The following is a 17658-nucleotide window of genomic DNA, read 5'->3' on the forward strand; positions in this document are numbered from 1 at the left end:
AGTGCAATAGTCAACTTCTCTTTCAATCTCTAAAATTCAGTTTCACATCTGTCATCCCATACAAAAGGATGATCTTTGCAGGTCACTTCATTAATGGAGAAGCAATCTAAAAGAAACCTTAGATAAATCATTTGTAATATATCCAGCTAATCCTAGAAAACTTCAAATCTCTGTCTCTAAGCTTGGTTGCTCCCACTTTAACACATCAACTTTATGTTGATCAATAAATATTCTATCTGCTGACACTACATGACCTAGGAATCTAACTTCTCTCATGAAAAACTCACACTTATTGAGTTTAGCATATAGCTTATTATCTTTCAAAATTTAAAGCACAATCCTGAGATGCTTTGCATGCTATTCCTCATCTTTAGAATAAACTAGAATGTGATTGATGAAGACTACAACAAATTGATCTAAATATGGCCTAAAAATAGAGTTCATATAGTCCATGAATACCGCAGGTGCATTAGTCGAATCAAATGGCATAATAAGGAATTCATAATGCCCATAACATGTTCTAAGGCTATCTTGGGCACATCTTTTGCATAGACTCTCAACTAATGATACCTTGACCTCAATTCAATCTTAAAAAAGACTGAGGCTCTAGCTAACTGATCAAATAGATCATTGATTCTGGGCAAAGGGTATTTGTTCTTCGCTGTCACATTGTTCAACTACTAGTACTCGGTACACAACCATAAGCTACTATCTTTCTTTCTTACAAACAATATTAGCAATCCTAGGGTAATACACTCGATCTATGAACCCTTTATCCAATAAATCCTCAATCTACTTTTGAATTGATTCAATTCCAAGAGTGACATTCGATATAGAGCTTTAGAAATTGGCTCAATACTAGGAACCAAATCTATTGAAAATTCAACTTTGTATTCTAGAGGTAATCTAGACATTTCTTCTGAAAATACCTCAAGAAATTCACTCACCACTCCAATCTTCTCAATGCCTACATCATATCTACTGCTAGCTGCACAAACCACCATATAAGCACAACATCCTTGCTTAATCAACTTCTCAGCTTGCACAATTGACAGAAATCTATACTATTCAACAAAACTAGACCCTACCATCAATACTGGCAAAGCTACCAGCTTCCTAGCATAGTCTAGCATAGCATTATTAGTTGCTAGCCAATCCGTGCCAATAATCACATCAATCCCTTTTATGGGAATATAGATCAGATCAATTTCAAATACCCGATCCTCAAATATAATTCCTACTTTCTCATAAGCCCTGCCAGTAATATTTGAGGACCCTGAAGGTGTAGTCACTTTAATCAACATGAGAAACTCTTTCAATTCTAGTTTCATTCTATCAACACATTCTTCTAAGATGAAAGAATGTGTAGCTCCAGAGTCAAACATCATTTCTATTCTATTACCATAAATAGAAAGTATTCCTTTAATCAGGTTTAGAGATGCTCTGGCCTCTTCTTGTGTCCCGACAAAGACCTATCCTAGAATAGTTGATTGCTGCTCTATTGCCTCTATTCCAACCTTTGGACAATGTCTAGCAATATGGCCTAGCTTACCATACTTGAAATAGGATCAATACATCCCTGCATGAAATCTACCATATATACTATACTGAGGTGATCCTCCAATGCTAAAAGTAGAAGCTAGCACATTTAAAGCTCATCTTAAAAGTTGTAAAGGCCCAATTCTAACCCCTGTACTCCTCTTTATTGAACCTCCTGAACAATTTAGGTTTGAGAACCTTTGATGAAACTCCTCTTCCTATAAGCTCCAGAATTGCTTGAGCTATAAATGGACTTCTTGTAAACACCACCCAACGGCCCCAGAGACAATGCAAACCTTCTCATATTGTCTCTTTTCTTCTTACTCTGCCTCTCCTTGCAGTTGTTCTCAACTTATGGCACATTTCTTCAAAATTAGTCACATAGAACAAAGCAATTTGCTGTCAATACTCTGGGCACATCTTTTTTAACAACTGCTCAGCTTTCCACTTCATATCATTGTGATGCTGCATGTATATGGAATAGACTAACAGATCATTGAACTTATTAATAAACTCTTCTTCATCCAGATCCCCTTGCTTGAATGAGCAGAACTCTTCCTCCTTTTCAGTGTGAAAGGACACCAGGAAGTCATAGTTAAAGAATACCCTATTGAAATCTTCCCAAGAATACCTTGTAGTGCTAGATGATCTAACTAAATCCTACCATCTCTTGGCTGCTCCAACCAACTGCACTATAGTCAAGACTACTCTCTGCTTTGACATGCAGGTCATTACCTTAAATATGGTCTTGAGGCGCTCAATCCACTATTCGGCTTCACCTTTTGTCACACTGCTATCAAATGTTAATGGACTGAACCTCACAAATGTCTTTCAAGCTCAGTAAATGGATGGGTCAACAATAATTCTAACAACCTACCTACTACCTGAAGCTTGAGATGGCTCAGGTCTACTATGAGCTTCCTCCTATACTAACCGATCTTAATCTACTTTGCATTCGAACTATGTTATCATGGATTGTTAAAGCTTCTTCTTCAAATATCATCTCCCTTAAGAAGGAAGAATCAATCCCAATTTTTATATAAAAAAATTAAGGAAGAATTAATCAATCCCAATTTTTATATAAAAAAATTAAGGAAGAATTAATCAATCCAATTTTTATATAAAAAATTAAGGAAGAATTAATCAATCCCAATTTTTATAACCAATGAATGATGTGATTTAATTTGCAATTAGTATCTATATTTCATATTAATATTGATATTGTTTACATATATATGACTTTCAAGCCTACATAAATTGGTACGCACTTGGATATGCTTATCTCAATATCTTAAATATGAACTCTTGACAGCTTAAAATATACAAAACAAAAAAGCATAAACGAAAAAGAATAAAACTAATCCATAGGTTGAACGGCAGCTCTGCAATAAGTTTATCGGTTTTGTTGGAGCTAATTAAAGCCGTTTTTGTTTGTACCACTTCAATCCAATAGAACAAGAGGAATGTTTCCCGGAAATGCAAACAAAGCACTCCTGTGACTTTAATGCGACAAAATATAAATAATAATACAGTATGAATGATAATAACTAAAATACAATAAATATTGCTTGAAAATAATATATTTTTATTAGAAAAATACCAAACGAGCCATTTAGATGGGTCTGAAAGAAATGACATTGGTGAGCCATAAGACATTTATTTTGAGATAAATTTATATTCAAGGAATTAAATCTTCTTAAAATTTAATTTAAATAATTTTAAAGATATAGTAACTGTATTTAAAAAATGAAAGTAATTTAATTTTATGGAATTATATTTAAATCTAAAAAATTTATCACCAAACATTGATAAAAGATTTATTCTTTTTTTTTTTGAAAATTTAAGTTATTTATCAACTTCTACAGGATTTTTTAAACAAATTTTAAAAAAAATATCGCATAACATTTTTGCAAAATTATATTTTTAAATAACTTAATTAGTTACTATTTTTCATTACAGACATATAATATAAGCACTGCCAACTAATTCAAACTTCAAGTATTGTCGTGAATGTTAAATGAGATAGCTCGTCGTGTTTTTTCATTTACAAAGATTACTAAATTAAATAATAATTTTGGTAAAACGATAATATTGATCCTTTTATAATCTGATAATCAATCAAATAATAATAATAATTTGATGGATCCCAGGAAATAATTCATAATTTTAAAAATGTTCAACTTAAGCTAGTCTTGTATGGAAATAGCTAGGACACGTGAATAACTTGCCAAATGGATTTTGAGCCCCAAAAATAATAAAAAAAAATAACATTACCAAATGGATCGGAAACGGTATTCATGGCGTGGTTGAAAAGAAGAGACATGGAATCATGTAGCAGTTATGGATCACCTTGGTTGTTGTTTTCCTCGTCACCTATTAAATTCGCTATGTACGTCGACATGCAAAGTCAGAGAAAGAGTATTTGCCACATACATGGATCGCCATGGGTCCCAGCCAAAATGTTTTACGTGGACAAAATTGCTTCAAATTTGAAGGGCTTGAGATCCCATCATCGAGCAAGTTTCTATTAATTAATTAACGGACACACCCATCAATAAGTAACTAATCAGGAAAGGATCCTAATTAACATTTCCGTGATATTTACTCCTTATGCACATAGTTAATTAGTTATAAACATAAATGTCAAGAAATTATTTTAATATAATTGTTTGATTAAAATCGTATCATATAAATTACTTGTGTTGCTCATTCTAATATATTTTCAATGAAATAAAGTCACATTGATCTTTTTAGTGGCCATTAATCACGTTGATTTGTTATCAACTAACCTTTTTTTCTTTTAGTGTGACAACTTTTAAATTAAACTAACTAGTATTGGCCAAAACTAAACTTAAAAACTTGTGACCAGTGATGTATTTTTAAGAGCCACCCTTAATTTAGATTCCATCTAGACGACTGATGAAAGATTTTGGGTTGGCAAGAAAAGGGAAAATAGCTTCTAGAGCACTTGGAAGGAAAAGAATTGCATAGAAAGCCCAATAGAATAAGAAATTTCTCCCCAAAAAGATCTAAGTGAAATTATGTTTTGAGGTAAAAAGTTAAAAATATTCTGGCATGGATGCCCTTATGAATGTCGGGATTGGAAGTCCCTAGTTAGGATAACTAGATTTTGTGTTATAAAAATATGAATGTTGTCATGTTAATATAGGATACATATTTGTAAATTTATAAAATATTTATAATTTGATTTGCATAAAAGTTATATGGATTACAAGTGATACTAAAGATGACAAGTAGTTATGAACACATTTGAACATTAGAACTTATAGTTGATAATATATAGGGTTAATGAACAAAAAAGACCTTGAACTATTATTTAAAAATCATCCTAAATTTTAAAATTTTAAAATATACAAAATAAATTTTAAACTTTTAAATTCATAACAAAATAAACCTTGATCATTAATTTTTTTAATACTATTACTGTCCACGTGAGTACTGTAACAGTCAGGGTTAAATTTGTAGGAAAATAAACCCTAGACAGTACTTGCCCAAATAGTAAAAGTGTCAAAAAGTTAATCATCAAAGTTTATTTTGTTATGAATTTAAAAGTTTAGAGTTTACTTTCCATATTTTAAGAGTTCAGAGTTTAAAGTGATTTTTAAACAATAATTCAAGGTTCTATTTGCTCATTAATCCTTAATATATATCATACATAATTTGTATAGGGTATTTCAAAGGATATAACGAGCGAATATTTACTTGTTAAAACTTGAACACTAACTTGTCTATAACTAAACATTTATTTAATAATTTTTTGGACAACTTCTCATACATAGTATATTATAAGGAGAATTGCATTCAAGGCTATCGATGAGAAAAAATGACAGTTAGGGCTTAGAATAACAAAAGATTCAATAATGCACAAAAACAAGGTTTAGCAATTTAGTTGTTTATGCTAAACTTTCTATTATTATGGGCTTTCATTGCCTTTTTTTTCTCATGTGGGAGCCCTAAATGTGATTCTCTTTGTATAAAATAATCATAATGACTTATCCAAATTTTAATATATATTTAATAGTTACAAACATTTAGTTTTTACTCCCTCAAATCCTATTTATAACATATCTTTTATAAATAATTTTTGATTCAAAATATAGGACACTTTGCAACAATTAAATTATTTTTTTAATTTTATTCTTTTTTTTATTAACGTAAAAGTATTTAATATAGTTGTATTATTATTTAAAACTAATAGTAAAAATAAAAGTATATATTACTTTTTTATGATATCAAGAAAAATGTTAACATTTCTTAATATACATGAAACGATTAAAAGTGTCTTATAATAAGGATTGAAAGAGTAAATTCTAATAATGTCATTGTCATTGATAGAAAATTATCATGTAAATGCTCATATATTGACAACCGTTCAGGTTTTAATAAGTAAATATCCAGTTGTTATATCATTTTATTTAAACATTTTATCCTTTGATTTACCTTATTCAAGTTATCTAAAATATTATCAACTAGAAGTTCTGAAATTGATAAGTGTACGTTTAGAATTTGTTTTTTTTTTTTTGGCCAATTACGTTTAGAATTGATTGTCATCTATCTCTCGTATCAACTTATAATTCATTTAATTTTGTTGTAAACCAAACTATAAACATCTTATAAATTTACAAGTGAACATCTAAATTAGCGTGACTACTATATTCATGCTTTTACAATAACACCAAATCCATTCATCCACTGGATGGACTTTCAACATTTGAAAGGCATATTTTCAACAAATCAGGGGCGCGTTTTTTTTTTTTAAACGTCGAAACATAATTTCAATTGTATTGGGTTTTATGAAGTTTCATATTCTATTAGACCTTTTTTAATAGTTTTTTCCCTCCAGGAGGAGGAGATGTTATTCTCCGAGAAATGATTGTTTCCATGTACAATCATTTGTACAGGATCGAAATCGGTCAAATCACCAATCAATGAGCACGTCATGTATATCGATATAAAGTTGTTAAAAGCCACATTGCTTAAAAAGAGGTGTGAAATGAAAGCGTTCGCTACGACCACAAAAAAAAAAAAAAAAAAAAGATATGTTCATAAAACTATATTGTCCGCCGGAGCTTCTGCCACACGAAGACCACCTAGCCATAGGTGTATATACACTTTCAAAATGACATTTTAATAGAAATGGTATTTTAATATTTACATAAAAAATTATCTTTAAAATTGAAAAGTTAAATTGTAAATCAATGAGGGACTAAAATGTGAAAATATTTTTGAAGTCAAAGGAATAGTACAATACCTTTTTTTTTTTTTGTCTTCGATAAAAAGCAACGTTCCCTTAACCCATATGAAGGAAGTCTAATGCTCTAGCACAAGGGAAAAGTATCAATTCCTTGGTAATTTAAATAATAATGTATACCAATAGTATATCAAAACAATGTAAGAATGTAATAAATAAATTCCTTATACTGCTTCATAAAAAAAAAAGAAAAATATTTTCATTTAAGTGCTACATAAAATAGAAGAAAATACTAATAAAAATCAAAGTCAAATTAATAACATTTAAAATATTTCTCTTTCGTCCCAGTTTATAAGAAATTTTTAAAGATAATTTGATATCCTAAAATATAATGTACTTTGACAAAAATGAAGTTCTGATGATTATATTGGTTTCTGTATTATCCCTCTTTCCTTATTATATGTTCCCTCTATTTATGTTTCACAAACAAGCCTATATTAAATGAGGGTATTTTTTTAAAATTTATATTTATGTTTTTTCAAAGAAAGTTTGTAAAATATATTTAATAAGTTTTGTTAGTATGTATAATTTTATAAAAAAAATTTTCTTATAAATTAAGAAAGAGGATGTTGTTCTAAATGGGTTTGCATTATGTTCAAGTGCCAGTAATATAAAAGGCGTAGTAAATTATTAATGTATACCCAGTTGATGTAGTGTACAAGAATCTTATGTGCGGTATAACGATTCCAGCTGTTTCGGTTTATTTGGAATAATTAATGCATTCCCAGCTTGTGTCCCCCAAATTGCCTTAGGGATGTTTCCGTTTTTTAATGCAAAACAAAATGAATGAGCATGCCTTGTCATCGTTATCATTTTCTTTACTGATGAAGACATTCAGTAATAAATTCAGTAAGCAGGAGCACGACAACCATTAATTTAATATTTTGAAACCACAACATGGAATTAATGCCAATTAGCGTGTGTGTAGGGAATAAATTGAAAATTAGGTGAAACTATTGAGGATGGAAAACAAACTTTATTTTTTTGTATGTCACATGCTCCCTCTGCGTCACAATATATATCATTTTAACTCATTTCTATTCCCAAAAAAAAAATTAGTTAAAATTTTAATTTTTTTAAATTTTTTACATCTTTTCAATTATACCCTTGAGTTGAATCAACATAATATTTGATAGATTCAAAATACTCTCATTACTTACCTAAGTGAAAGTAAGGGTATGATTGGATATATATATATATATATATATATATAATATAATCTATCTAATACCATATATTTTAAATCAAGTGAGACTTCTAGAAAACACTTTATGTTATGATTTAGAGAGAGTATATATAAATTTGAAGGCTGTTTACAGAAGAATCATAACATAAAATTTAATTTCATTCATTAACCAATTATATAATTAATTACCTTCATCCAGGATATATTATTTTGAAAATTTTGTTAATAAAATGGACATATTCCCTCTCATCTTTCATATAAGACAAAATTTGAAAGCTTTTCCCCAAGAGCTGGGAATTCGGGCGGGCCGAGCCCGAACAGGCCCGACTTTTTGAAAAGCTCGAATAGTTAAGTCCGGCCTGAATTCCTTCGGGCTTCGGACGGCCCGAATACCCGAATTTAATTTTTAAAATTATTTTTAATTATTTTTTTACTTTGAAATTAATTATTTTATTTTATGAAAAATATAAAATATATATTTTTAATACTTAAACGATGTCTAGGACTCAAATATATGATATTTTAGTATAAAATGATCTAAAACTTAAAGAATTAATTTAATATTTATTATATTTTATATATTTTTAAAAAATATAATTTTTTTATTCAGGTATTTGGGCCAAGCCTGAACCTAATCGGGCTTGGCCCGAATTTTTTCAGGCCTATTCGGGCCGGCCCGAATAGGCCCGAACATAAAAAAACATATTTTTTTCTAAGCCCAACCTTAAAATTTTTCAGGCCAATTCAGGCTAGCCTGTCGGGCTTGGCCCGAATTACTGGCTCTACCTCCCTACTTAATTAATATAAAGTAAAGTTAGAGTAATTAGATTTTTTTTCTAATTTTATCCCTTAGTTATTTATTATGGTTTGATTCCTAGACAATAATTTAATATGGTTATTAAATGCAAAGAATGACAAAATTGTGAAGTTACATATTTTTTAAAACAATTTTACAGATATAACTACTGTTTTTTTAGCACGAAATTGGTTAAATTAACCTTATATCAAGGATGAATACTCAATTATTAACTATTGTTTTACATGATATCAAGTTTTAATTAACATACACTCTCCAGTTCTAAGTATAGGGCAAAGTTAGTCATTTTCACAGTTCTTAAATACTGATAATTAATATCCTTAAATTTGAGTAAAAATATTTAAATTTTTAATTTTGTCCGTCATTTAATAAAATTAATTACCACAATAAAGCCAACGTGTCTAGGACTATAACTTGGAGCAACGGAGAGAGTGTTAGTATTTTGGGGGGGGGGGGGGGGGGAATTAACTACTGCATTTGTGTCCCATATTTAGGACTAAAATAGAACTCAAAAATGTAAGGGGGGGGGGGGGTTTAGAATCTTAAAACGTTTCATGATAAACATAAATATAATTGCATAAGAACAACTGGTCCATAATTTTCAGATTCTAGACCTCCATCTAATCCACTTAAATTATATTTGAATGACCTTATTAAAAATGAATACTAAACTAAATAAATCAATATTCTATCTCTCTCTCAATTCAAACATAATTTTCCACCACACAACACTGACGTATACCAGAGAGTCAAAACCTTGCGAATCATAAAATGACCTCTAAATATTTTCCCCCATTCATCACCAATTTAAATATATTCCTATATATACATACACGTACCAAAATTGAAATAGCCTTTGTAACCCGACCATGATGGAATCATCAAAACCCCTTATTCCCACTCCTGGATTTCTGATTGCCTTCTTCATAGTCATGATCTGTACTTTCATCAGACCAAGTACTTGTCTAGCATCAAACTACGTTGGAGATGACTGCCATAACAAAGCCCCACAAGCTCTTAGTGACTTATACAAAGCCAACCTTGACCAGCTCCTTTCGTTGCTCTCCACCGATGCTGCTGCCACCAACAAAGGCTACAACCACACTGCCATCGGCAACGCCACCAACACCGTCTACGGCCTCTATGACTGCCGTGGCGATGACCCCGGCTACCTCTGCCAGTTCTGTGTCTCCACTGCCACCAGAGAGCTTCTCCAACGCTGTCCCAATCACCCTTCTGCCGCAATATGGTACCAATCTATACATTATGTACGAAGAACGCCTCTGTTTTGGATTTGAAAGTATATTTCAGGAACTCAAAACAATAATCTAGAGAGTATATAATCTTCATATGTTTGTTGTTTGGTTTTAATGCTTTTTGAGACAGAAATATTTCTCGAGATGATACATGCACTATACTAAAAATTTTAGAGCGAATCCCATCGCAAGAAAATTTAGGGAATGATTTTTCTATTCTTCTGTTTATCCCTCCCCTCAAAATAAAAAATATAGCGGTCAGGGATGAATCTATCTACTCCTTATTATTCTTTATGCTGTTCATCATATTAAATACAACCAAGTTAAATTTATTTAGATTTTTCAGATACAATAATAAAAATTAATACTCAAATCAAATTTAATCCGAAGTATATATATAACAACAGGAGAAAATGGGAAAAAAATAAAAAGAGAGTATATAACCTAGTTTGCTTATGATAAATAAAACTTTTGATGATTTTGACCGAATAATCTATTCCAAAAGTATCCCTCTTCATGCTTAGATTGATTAGATATTAACTACTTTTTTTTTCCCAACATATGTCCTTCTATTGGAGGCAATCCTATGAATAATAACTATCTATTTTTGATCATAATGTATTCTAAAACATGCTTTTGTATTATAATGCTGTATTTTTGTATTCGACTAGTCCATAAATTTTTTCAATTTAATCCTCACGAGGAGGCGTCTATGTTCTATTTTGATCCAATGTCTTCTGCTGCGTTGTGTCATATAATTTAATTTTTTCCACGGTCTATTGGATAAAAACATAACATTTAAATTGTATTAAATATAAATTAATTTTAACATTAATAATAGTAGAAAAAATGCAAGAAATTAAATAAGCATGTTATAAAAATAAAGTCATTAAAAATAATGACATATATTCTCTCTATTTCTAAATATAAGAGAAAATAACTAACTTGCACAGTTTAAAAAAGTTAATTAAGTATAATAATTATATCTAAAAAATAAAAAATGAATTAAATTATTACTGTAATTAATAAAATAAATGTGTCTAGTAAAAGTGAACATTGACTTTACAAGGGACCATTTGAAAAAGGAAAAAACATGTTGAATTTTTCTTGAAATTCGTAATTTTGATTATCAACAAAAAAGAAAGTAATTTCTGTTATCTTTTCAAGTAGTAAGATTTTATTTATAGACAATTACATTGAAGTCTTATATAAAAAAATTAATTACTATAGAGCTTACTGACAACTAAACTAAATTGCATTGACAATACAACCAATTATCAATACAGTTTAGTTTAGTTCTCAATGAACCTTATAGTAATTAATTTCTTTATGTGAAATTTGATTGTAATTCTCCCTTTTATATAATTGAATTGGTACAATTTTATCGGATAGATCATGGATAATGTGGTGTACCGGATTGATCTAATATCATAAATCATATGGCATGACAAATCGATAAGCAACAAATCACAGGTGGATATCATATTTCTTCTTCACATAATTGGATTGCAATCTGTACACTTTGACTATTCCTAGAGCAAGTGCGTGTAATTTGGCTGCAACATATATATAGGTACAGCTACTGCATCGTCCGATACTCCAATGAGAACTTCTTCGGAAAGGTGATGATGAGCCCATTATGGTCCATGGAGGGAACGACGAAGATGTCGGATCCGACGGAGTGGAAGAAGGCAGAAAGTTACATAAGGAGTCTGATGGGACGAGCGACGGAGAAGACAAAGGAATTGAATGCATGGGGAGAGTTTGATCTAGGAGGTGGAAGAAGAAGGCATGCGTTGGTACAATGTAGTAGAGACCTTGACAGAAAGAGTTGCAGGCAATGTTTGGAGGCTTTGATGAATAACGTTACTCAGTGTTGTGAGCAGAAGCAAGGATGGCACGTTGGGACCCCAAGTTGTATAATCAAATACAACGATTACATGTTCTATCAGTCACCCTCTTCTCAAAATCCTACTACAGGTTTAATATATTTCTACTCTAAGTCTAACCAACCTTGGTTTTCTTCAACTTTTCTCTCTTCTAAATACCAATCAACATCCATATGTGTTGACATCTGACGGTAATTTGTGAAAGTACTTTGCAGCCAATGATGGCGCTGGCAAGTCCAAATTCTTGATCATAAGCGTAAGTTTATTAGTGGCTGTGCCTATACTAAGCATTTCTGTCTACTTATGGCGGAGGAAGACTAGAAAAGGTATTTACCACAGCCATTTACTTTAATTTGTCTCCTGTCTTTGCATCACATTAATTTGTCCCCCATACTACGTACGCTGAACACATATATACGCAATTGTACATGCATTATCAAATTTTTCACACACACACGTGTATAAAACTGAATGTATGGTCATATGATCAAATATTAATTTATATACTTGTCTTGTAGATCAAACGCGCTTGGAAGGCGCTCCTATGTTTTATGATTTTCCTCGAAGAGAGAGATCATTGAACACAGATCTTCCCACAATCCCTCTGCATGTGATTCAACAGAGCACTAATCACTTCTCAGAAGATTCTAAATTGGGAGAAGGTGGATTTGGTACTGTTTATAAGGTACTAATTAATATTTTATGATTATCAACTGCTTTCATTATTTGTTTCTTTCCTAAAAGTTTAATTTAATTTCTAATATGATTTTTTAGTTTAAATTTACGTAGAGTCATTAAAATTGTATACAATTTTAGTTTAGGCTAATATTGAAGATATTGATATGCTATCAAGAAATATATTGGCCAAAATGGGCAACTACGTACGTGTTATTGTTTTAACAATTTCAGAACATATGATATATAATAAAAGCGGATAATTAATCCTTCAAGGTGATAGGTAATATTTTTGTAAATAAATTTAAGTGGGGATGAACTTTCCACACCAGTTAGAACTTTTGTATCCTTAAGCTTAAAAATAAGTCAACATGCAACTGCATGAGTTTTAGGAATATTATTAAACATTGGATTATTTTTTAAGTTATAAGAAATTAAATAGATAAAATGACTAGCTGCAATAAGGCGGGGTTGAGCGTTGGCCAAAAGCAGCTATCAAAGAGCCATGAAGTTTCTAGCCCATTGTCAAGGCTTTTGGGGTGGCTTTGACAATAAAGAACCTGAAGGTGTGTATGAATAGGAAGCCTTCTTTGGTGCTGTTTATGATAAAAAGTGATGAAAATTAGAATAAAGTGTGGTTTGCAAAACAAGTGTTATGTTAGTCTTAAAGGGTGGAAATAAAGTTGGGAATTGAAAACATCATTCACATGAGATTGACTTCCAACAGATTGGAAACTCCCAACTTTGTAACTTCGGTTTACAATACTTGTAATGAACAATAAAGGAATAGTGGTGAGGGAGAGGTAATCTAGCTAGATCATGGATTTATTACATGGGCAACTTTAATGACATAATATTATAGCAAGAGAAGATTGGCAATGTGTATAGTGAGAAAACTGTTTCAAGTCTTATAAATGAATGGCAATTTATAGATATGGATTTCAAAGGTGCAAAATTCACTTGGTTGATTCAATAGACTAGGTGAAAAATTTTCTGGAGCACAGGTTTTTCGTGCACAAAGCCTATAGGCTTAGTGTAATGCCCTGATTATTCACATGATTTTAAATTAGTTCAGGTTTGCACTTTGATAGAACAGAAGACCAAGAGCAAGCTAAAAGACTCCGGGTTACAAGGAAAACAGAATCAATTTGAACAATCATATATACGAAAGGACCCAACCATCCTAATCTTAGTCCAAATTGGACAGACAATTTGTGATGACGAGGAATTGACGATTTGCACAACTTCAAGGTTAAGGGCCAAATAATTTTTTTATAAGAATTGAATTATGATTTTTAAACTAAAAGAAATAAATTAAAATTTGAATAAAACTATTCCAAAAATTAATAAGTTCATGAAGATAATGCATTTTTATGATGTGGTGGTCAATGAGGGGGACTTAACAAAGCTGACAGTTTTGGTGTACCTAGTTATTAACCGATGCATATTCTAATTGTATGGGCAATAATAGTTTTTGAAAGGGTTAGAGGGCATATTCTAACCGGTGCAAGAATATTTGATGTCCTAAAATTTTTTGTGATGTAATGTTTTTCTTTAACAATTAAAAACAATTCAATGTTACCTCTACCATTAATAAAATGACATAGCAGTACAAATAACTACCCTATAAGAATATTAATATTGACAAGGACCCAAGAAATTTTTTTTTATAGGGTCATTTGGTATAATTTTTGAAGTCCTTTTTCTAGGTAAGTCAAACTTAGATTATTTAATAGCAAAGCCCAATTGCACCATTTTTTAATGTTAAAAAGGGTTATTGCATCACAAAATAATTTAAAATACCAAATGCTCTCATGTGATGAGGAGCTAAAATGTCCTTTGACTCTTTTTGGAAAAAAAAGAAGGCAGCTCAACCAAAAAAAAAAAATTGTTGCGTATGCTTTTAAGCAACAAATTTTGTTGTTCTTGCTACAGTTTTCAAAGGTTCTTGACATGCAAAACTATAGTAGTTGTGGTGCAAGAATATACATTGAAACCTTTATTTCGTGCTATTTACCCTCGCCCATATATAGAACTGGGCTTGATCAAATTGAGCTGCTTTTGGAATGGTTGGTCGAAAACAAAATTAAGCCAAATTTTAATAGAAGTTCGAGCAAGTGTACCATATTAACTTGGTCATACAAGCAGGTCTAAGAACGGATTATTCAAACCCGGTTCGTTGCCCTCACAGAAAACACACAGAGGAGAGGAATAGAGAATTACAGGAGTTTTCGTTCAGGAGAATATGCGGAGAATCGATTAGTTTTCATGCGCCTGCCCTGCACTCACATATATAACTGCCACGTACAACTGCTCAGTCATGGTTGCAAAACTGTTCCCTCCCAATTTCAAAAATGACAATGGGAATATAACACTTATGGGCTCAGTTTTATTGTGGATAGGGGCCCAGACTTCTCTATGTTTTGATAAAGCCCCATTCTATTTGGGCTTATATTTGGCTCTTAATCAAGCAAGGGTTGATAGCCTGATAGCAACTATAACTCTTTCGATTTGGTATACACATAATATTTCCTCTTATCATATAATTAACCTTTTTAACATATTCGTAACATATGATATCTTTTATTTTCCTAGATTTCTTAATTATCAATCTCTTCATTAGGGAACATTGCCAGATGGGAAGGAAATTGCGGTTAAAAGACTCTCAAAAGCATCAGGTCAAGGTTCAAAGGAGTTCAAGAATGAAGTGATATTCATAGCAAAGTTGCAACATAGAAACCTTGTTAGGCTCTTGGGTTGTTGCATAGAGAAAAATGAGAAGCTACTTGTATATGAATACATGCCAAATTCTAGCCTTGACTTCCACCTTTTCAGTATGTTTTCTAAGCTCTTTCTTTCGCTGTTTGATTTTTATGTTTTGTCTCATTATATGTCTCAAAATTAGTGTTTGTCGTGAGTGATATAATTTAGCATGCTAACATGACCATGAGTGTTATGTTAGAGCACTAGCAGATACAAGCTTGTTTATAAATGTGTCTTAATCAGAGTTGGTAGGTTACAGCTATGATTAGTAGGACATTATTTATTCACGAGCATTCAATGTCTTTTGCTGCAATGATCTCTTTTCATGAGTCTCAAAATCAACCGTAAACATTTCATGTTTTTCTCCTCATCACACTTCTTTTTTCTCTCTTATTCCTTGCCTGGTATCAAAGTCAGACTCATTGATCTTCAATCTGATGATTCATCCTCTACTTATCACTTAGATAGGATTGTTTGCCCATTAGCTTTGAGATTTCCTTCCCTATTTCAGTGCCTCTGTTTGCCTAAATTTGTGTCTTCTATATCTTCATATGTGGTATAAATCTATACATATAGACACCCATGGTTGCTTATTATTTTCAATATCGATCCTTGTTTCTTAGAAGGAAACTTTTTCATTACCAAATTTAGACTATCAACAAATTGTAGTAACAAATTCTGTCGTTTCAGTAGCTATTAAGGAGAACAACTAAGAAATCTTGTTCTTTACTTTATCTATTCACATCAATAAATCTTTTCCTGGAAAAAATATTGCCAGGTGAAGAAAAGAGGAAGAAATTAGATTGGAATCAAAGATTAAATATTATCAATGGGATTGCAAAAGGACTTTTGTATCTTCATGAAGACTCTCGACTAAGAGTGGTTCATAGAGATTTGAAAGCTAGCAACGTCCTTTTGGACAATAAAATGAATCCTAAAATATCAGATTTTGGATTGGCAAGGACCTTTGAAGGAGCCCAAAATGAAGGAAATACAAAACGAGTGATTGGTACTTAGTAAGTTTAAGCTAAAGTTCCTTTTTCTTTTTCTTTGTACTTGAAATTTAATATTTAAATTATTTAGAAAATGTCACCTCATGGATAACTGAAAGTTCTAACTGAGTTGATTCAAAGCAGTGGTTATATGGCTCCAGAGTATGCTATGGAAGGATTATTTTCAGTGAAATCAGATGCTTTTAGTTTTGGAGTTCTTTTGCTAGAAATCATATGTGGAAAAAAGATTTGCAGTTTCTATCTCTCTGAGCATGGCCAAAGTCTTCTAATTTATGTAAGTTCTTTAATTTCAAACTAACTAATGTCATAATCATGAAATTTTAATATTAAGACAGCATTCATCATTTCAAATTGAAAATCTAATTTGCAATTTCTTGCAGACTTGGAATTTGTGGTGCAAAGGAAAATGTTTGGAATTGATGGACCCGGTGTTAGAAGATTCATATATAGAAAATGAAGTTTTGAAGTGCGTACACATTGGTTTACTTTGTGTTCAAGAAGATCCAGATGATAGACCAATTATGTCTACTGTCGTACTCATGCTTGCAAGTGACACAATGACATTACCGAATCCTAATCCTCCTGCTTTTTCAAGAAGAAAGTCCCTGGAAGATCAGTCATCTACTTCTAGAACTTTCAACGATGCTTCTGTTAATGAGATGACAGTGTCTCACCTCACACCAAGATGACAAGTAATTAACCTCCAGAACATGGATACTAGAACAACTGTGTCATATGTGGATCCCACCACTTAGCTTTCTTTATCTCTCTCTTTAATTAGCTAGATCATGAAGACATTATTGGAAGGAGTCTGCCGAAAGAAAATTTAATCAGCCATGAGGACCAAATGATGAGGAATTGAAGGTTAGGTTTGGACAATTTTTTTTTTTTTGTTTTGGCCTGGGTTTGGACAAATTAGAGCAAATCAAATCGGTGAATGTCTCACGTATTTAAGCATTTAATTTGCCAAAAATTATGTGTATTTGTGTGTGTGCATGGCATATGTTAATGTGTTATATTGTTTATTAGACAGTTTGATATATCGAAAAAAAAATCGGAAGTATTATTGTTCTAAATTAAAATCTTATGCTTTTATTCTATAAAGGCTTCTCAGACACCATTCCAAACTAAATCTTTTTAGATAATTTAGCCAATATTTGTGGTATAGAACTCAAGAGAAAGACTCTCACTTGAATAGAAATATTCTGCTTATTTTTTGCTTGCCTCAAAATGTCACACTGGAGCCTA

The 17658-nt window shown here is 31.4% G+C and overlaps 1 protein-coding gene across 1 annotated transcript; it reads left to right on the forward strand.

Annotated features, from left to right (window-relative positions):
* The first annotated feature begins 9639 nt into the window (after positions 1-9639).
* LOC129313033 (cysteine-rich receptor-like protein kinase 10) lies at positions 9640-17392 on the forward strand. Its single transcript, XM_054955862.1, has 8 exons — positions 9640-10063; positions 11644-12050; positions 12175-12285; positions 12478-12644; positions 15258-15468; positions 16176-16413; positions 16534-16684; positions 16791-17392. Exons 1-8 carry the CDS (start codon positions 9684-9686, stop codon positions 17097-17099), a joined length of 1974 nt encoding a protein of 657 aa, XP_054811837.1. The 5' UTR covers positions 9640-9683; the 3' UTR covers positions 17100-17392.
* The last annotated feature ends 266 nt before the right edge of the window (positions 17393-17658 follow it).

The sequence above is a fragment of the Prosopis cineraria genome, unplaced genomic scaffold, assembly GCF_029017545.1.
Source record: "Prosopis cineraria cultivar Desert tree isolate PC_DT_omini unplaced genomic scaffold, ASM2901754v1 PC6, whole genome shotgun sequence".
In the NCBI taxonomy this organism is placed as follows: Eukaryota; Viridiplantae; Streptophyta; class Magnoliopsida; order Fabales; family Fabaceae; genus Prosopis; species Prosopis cineraria.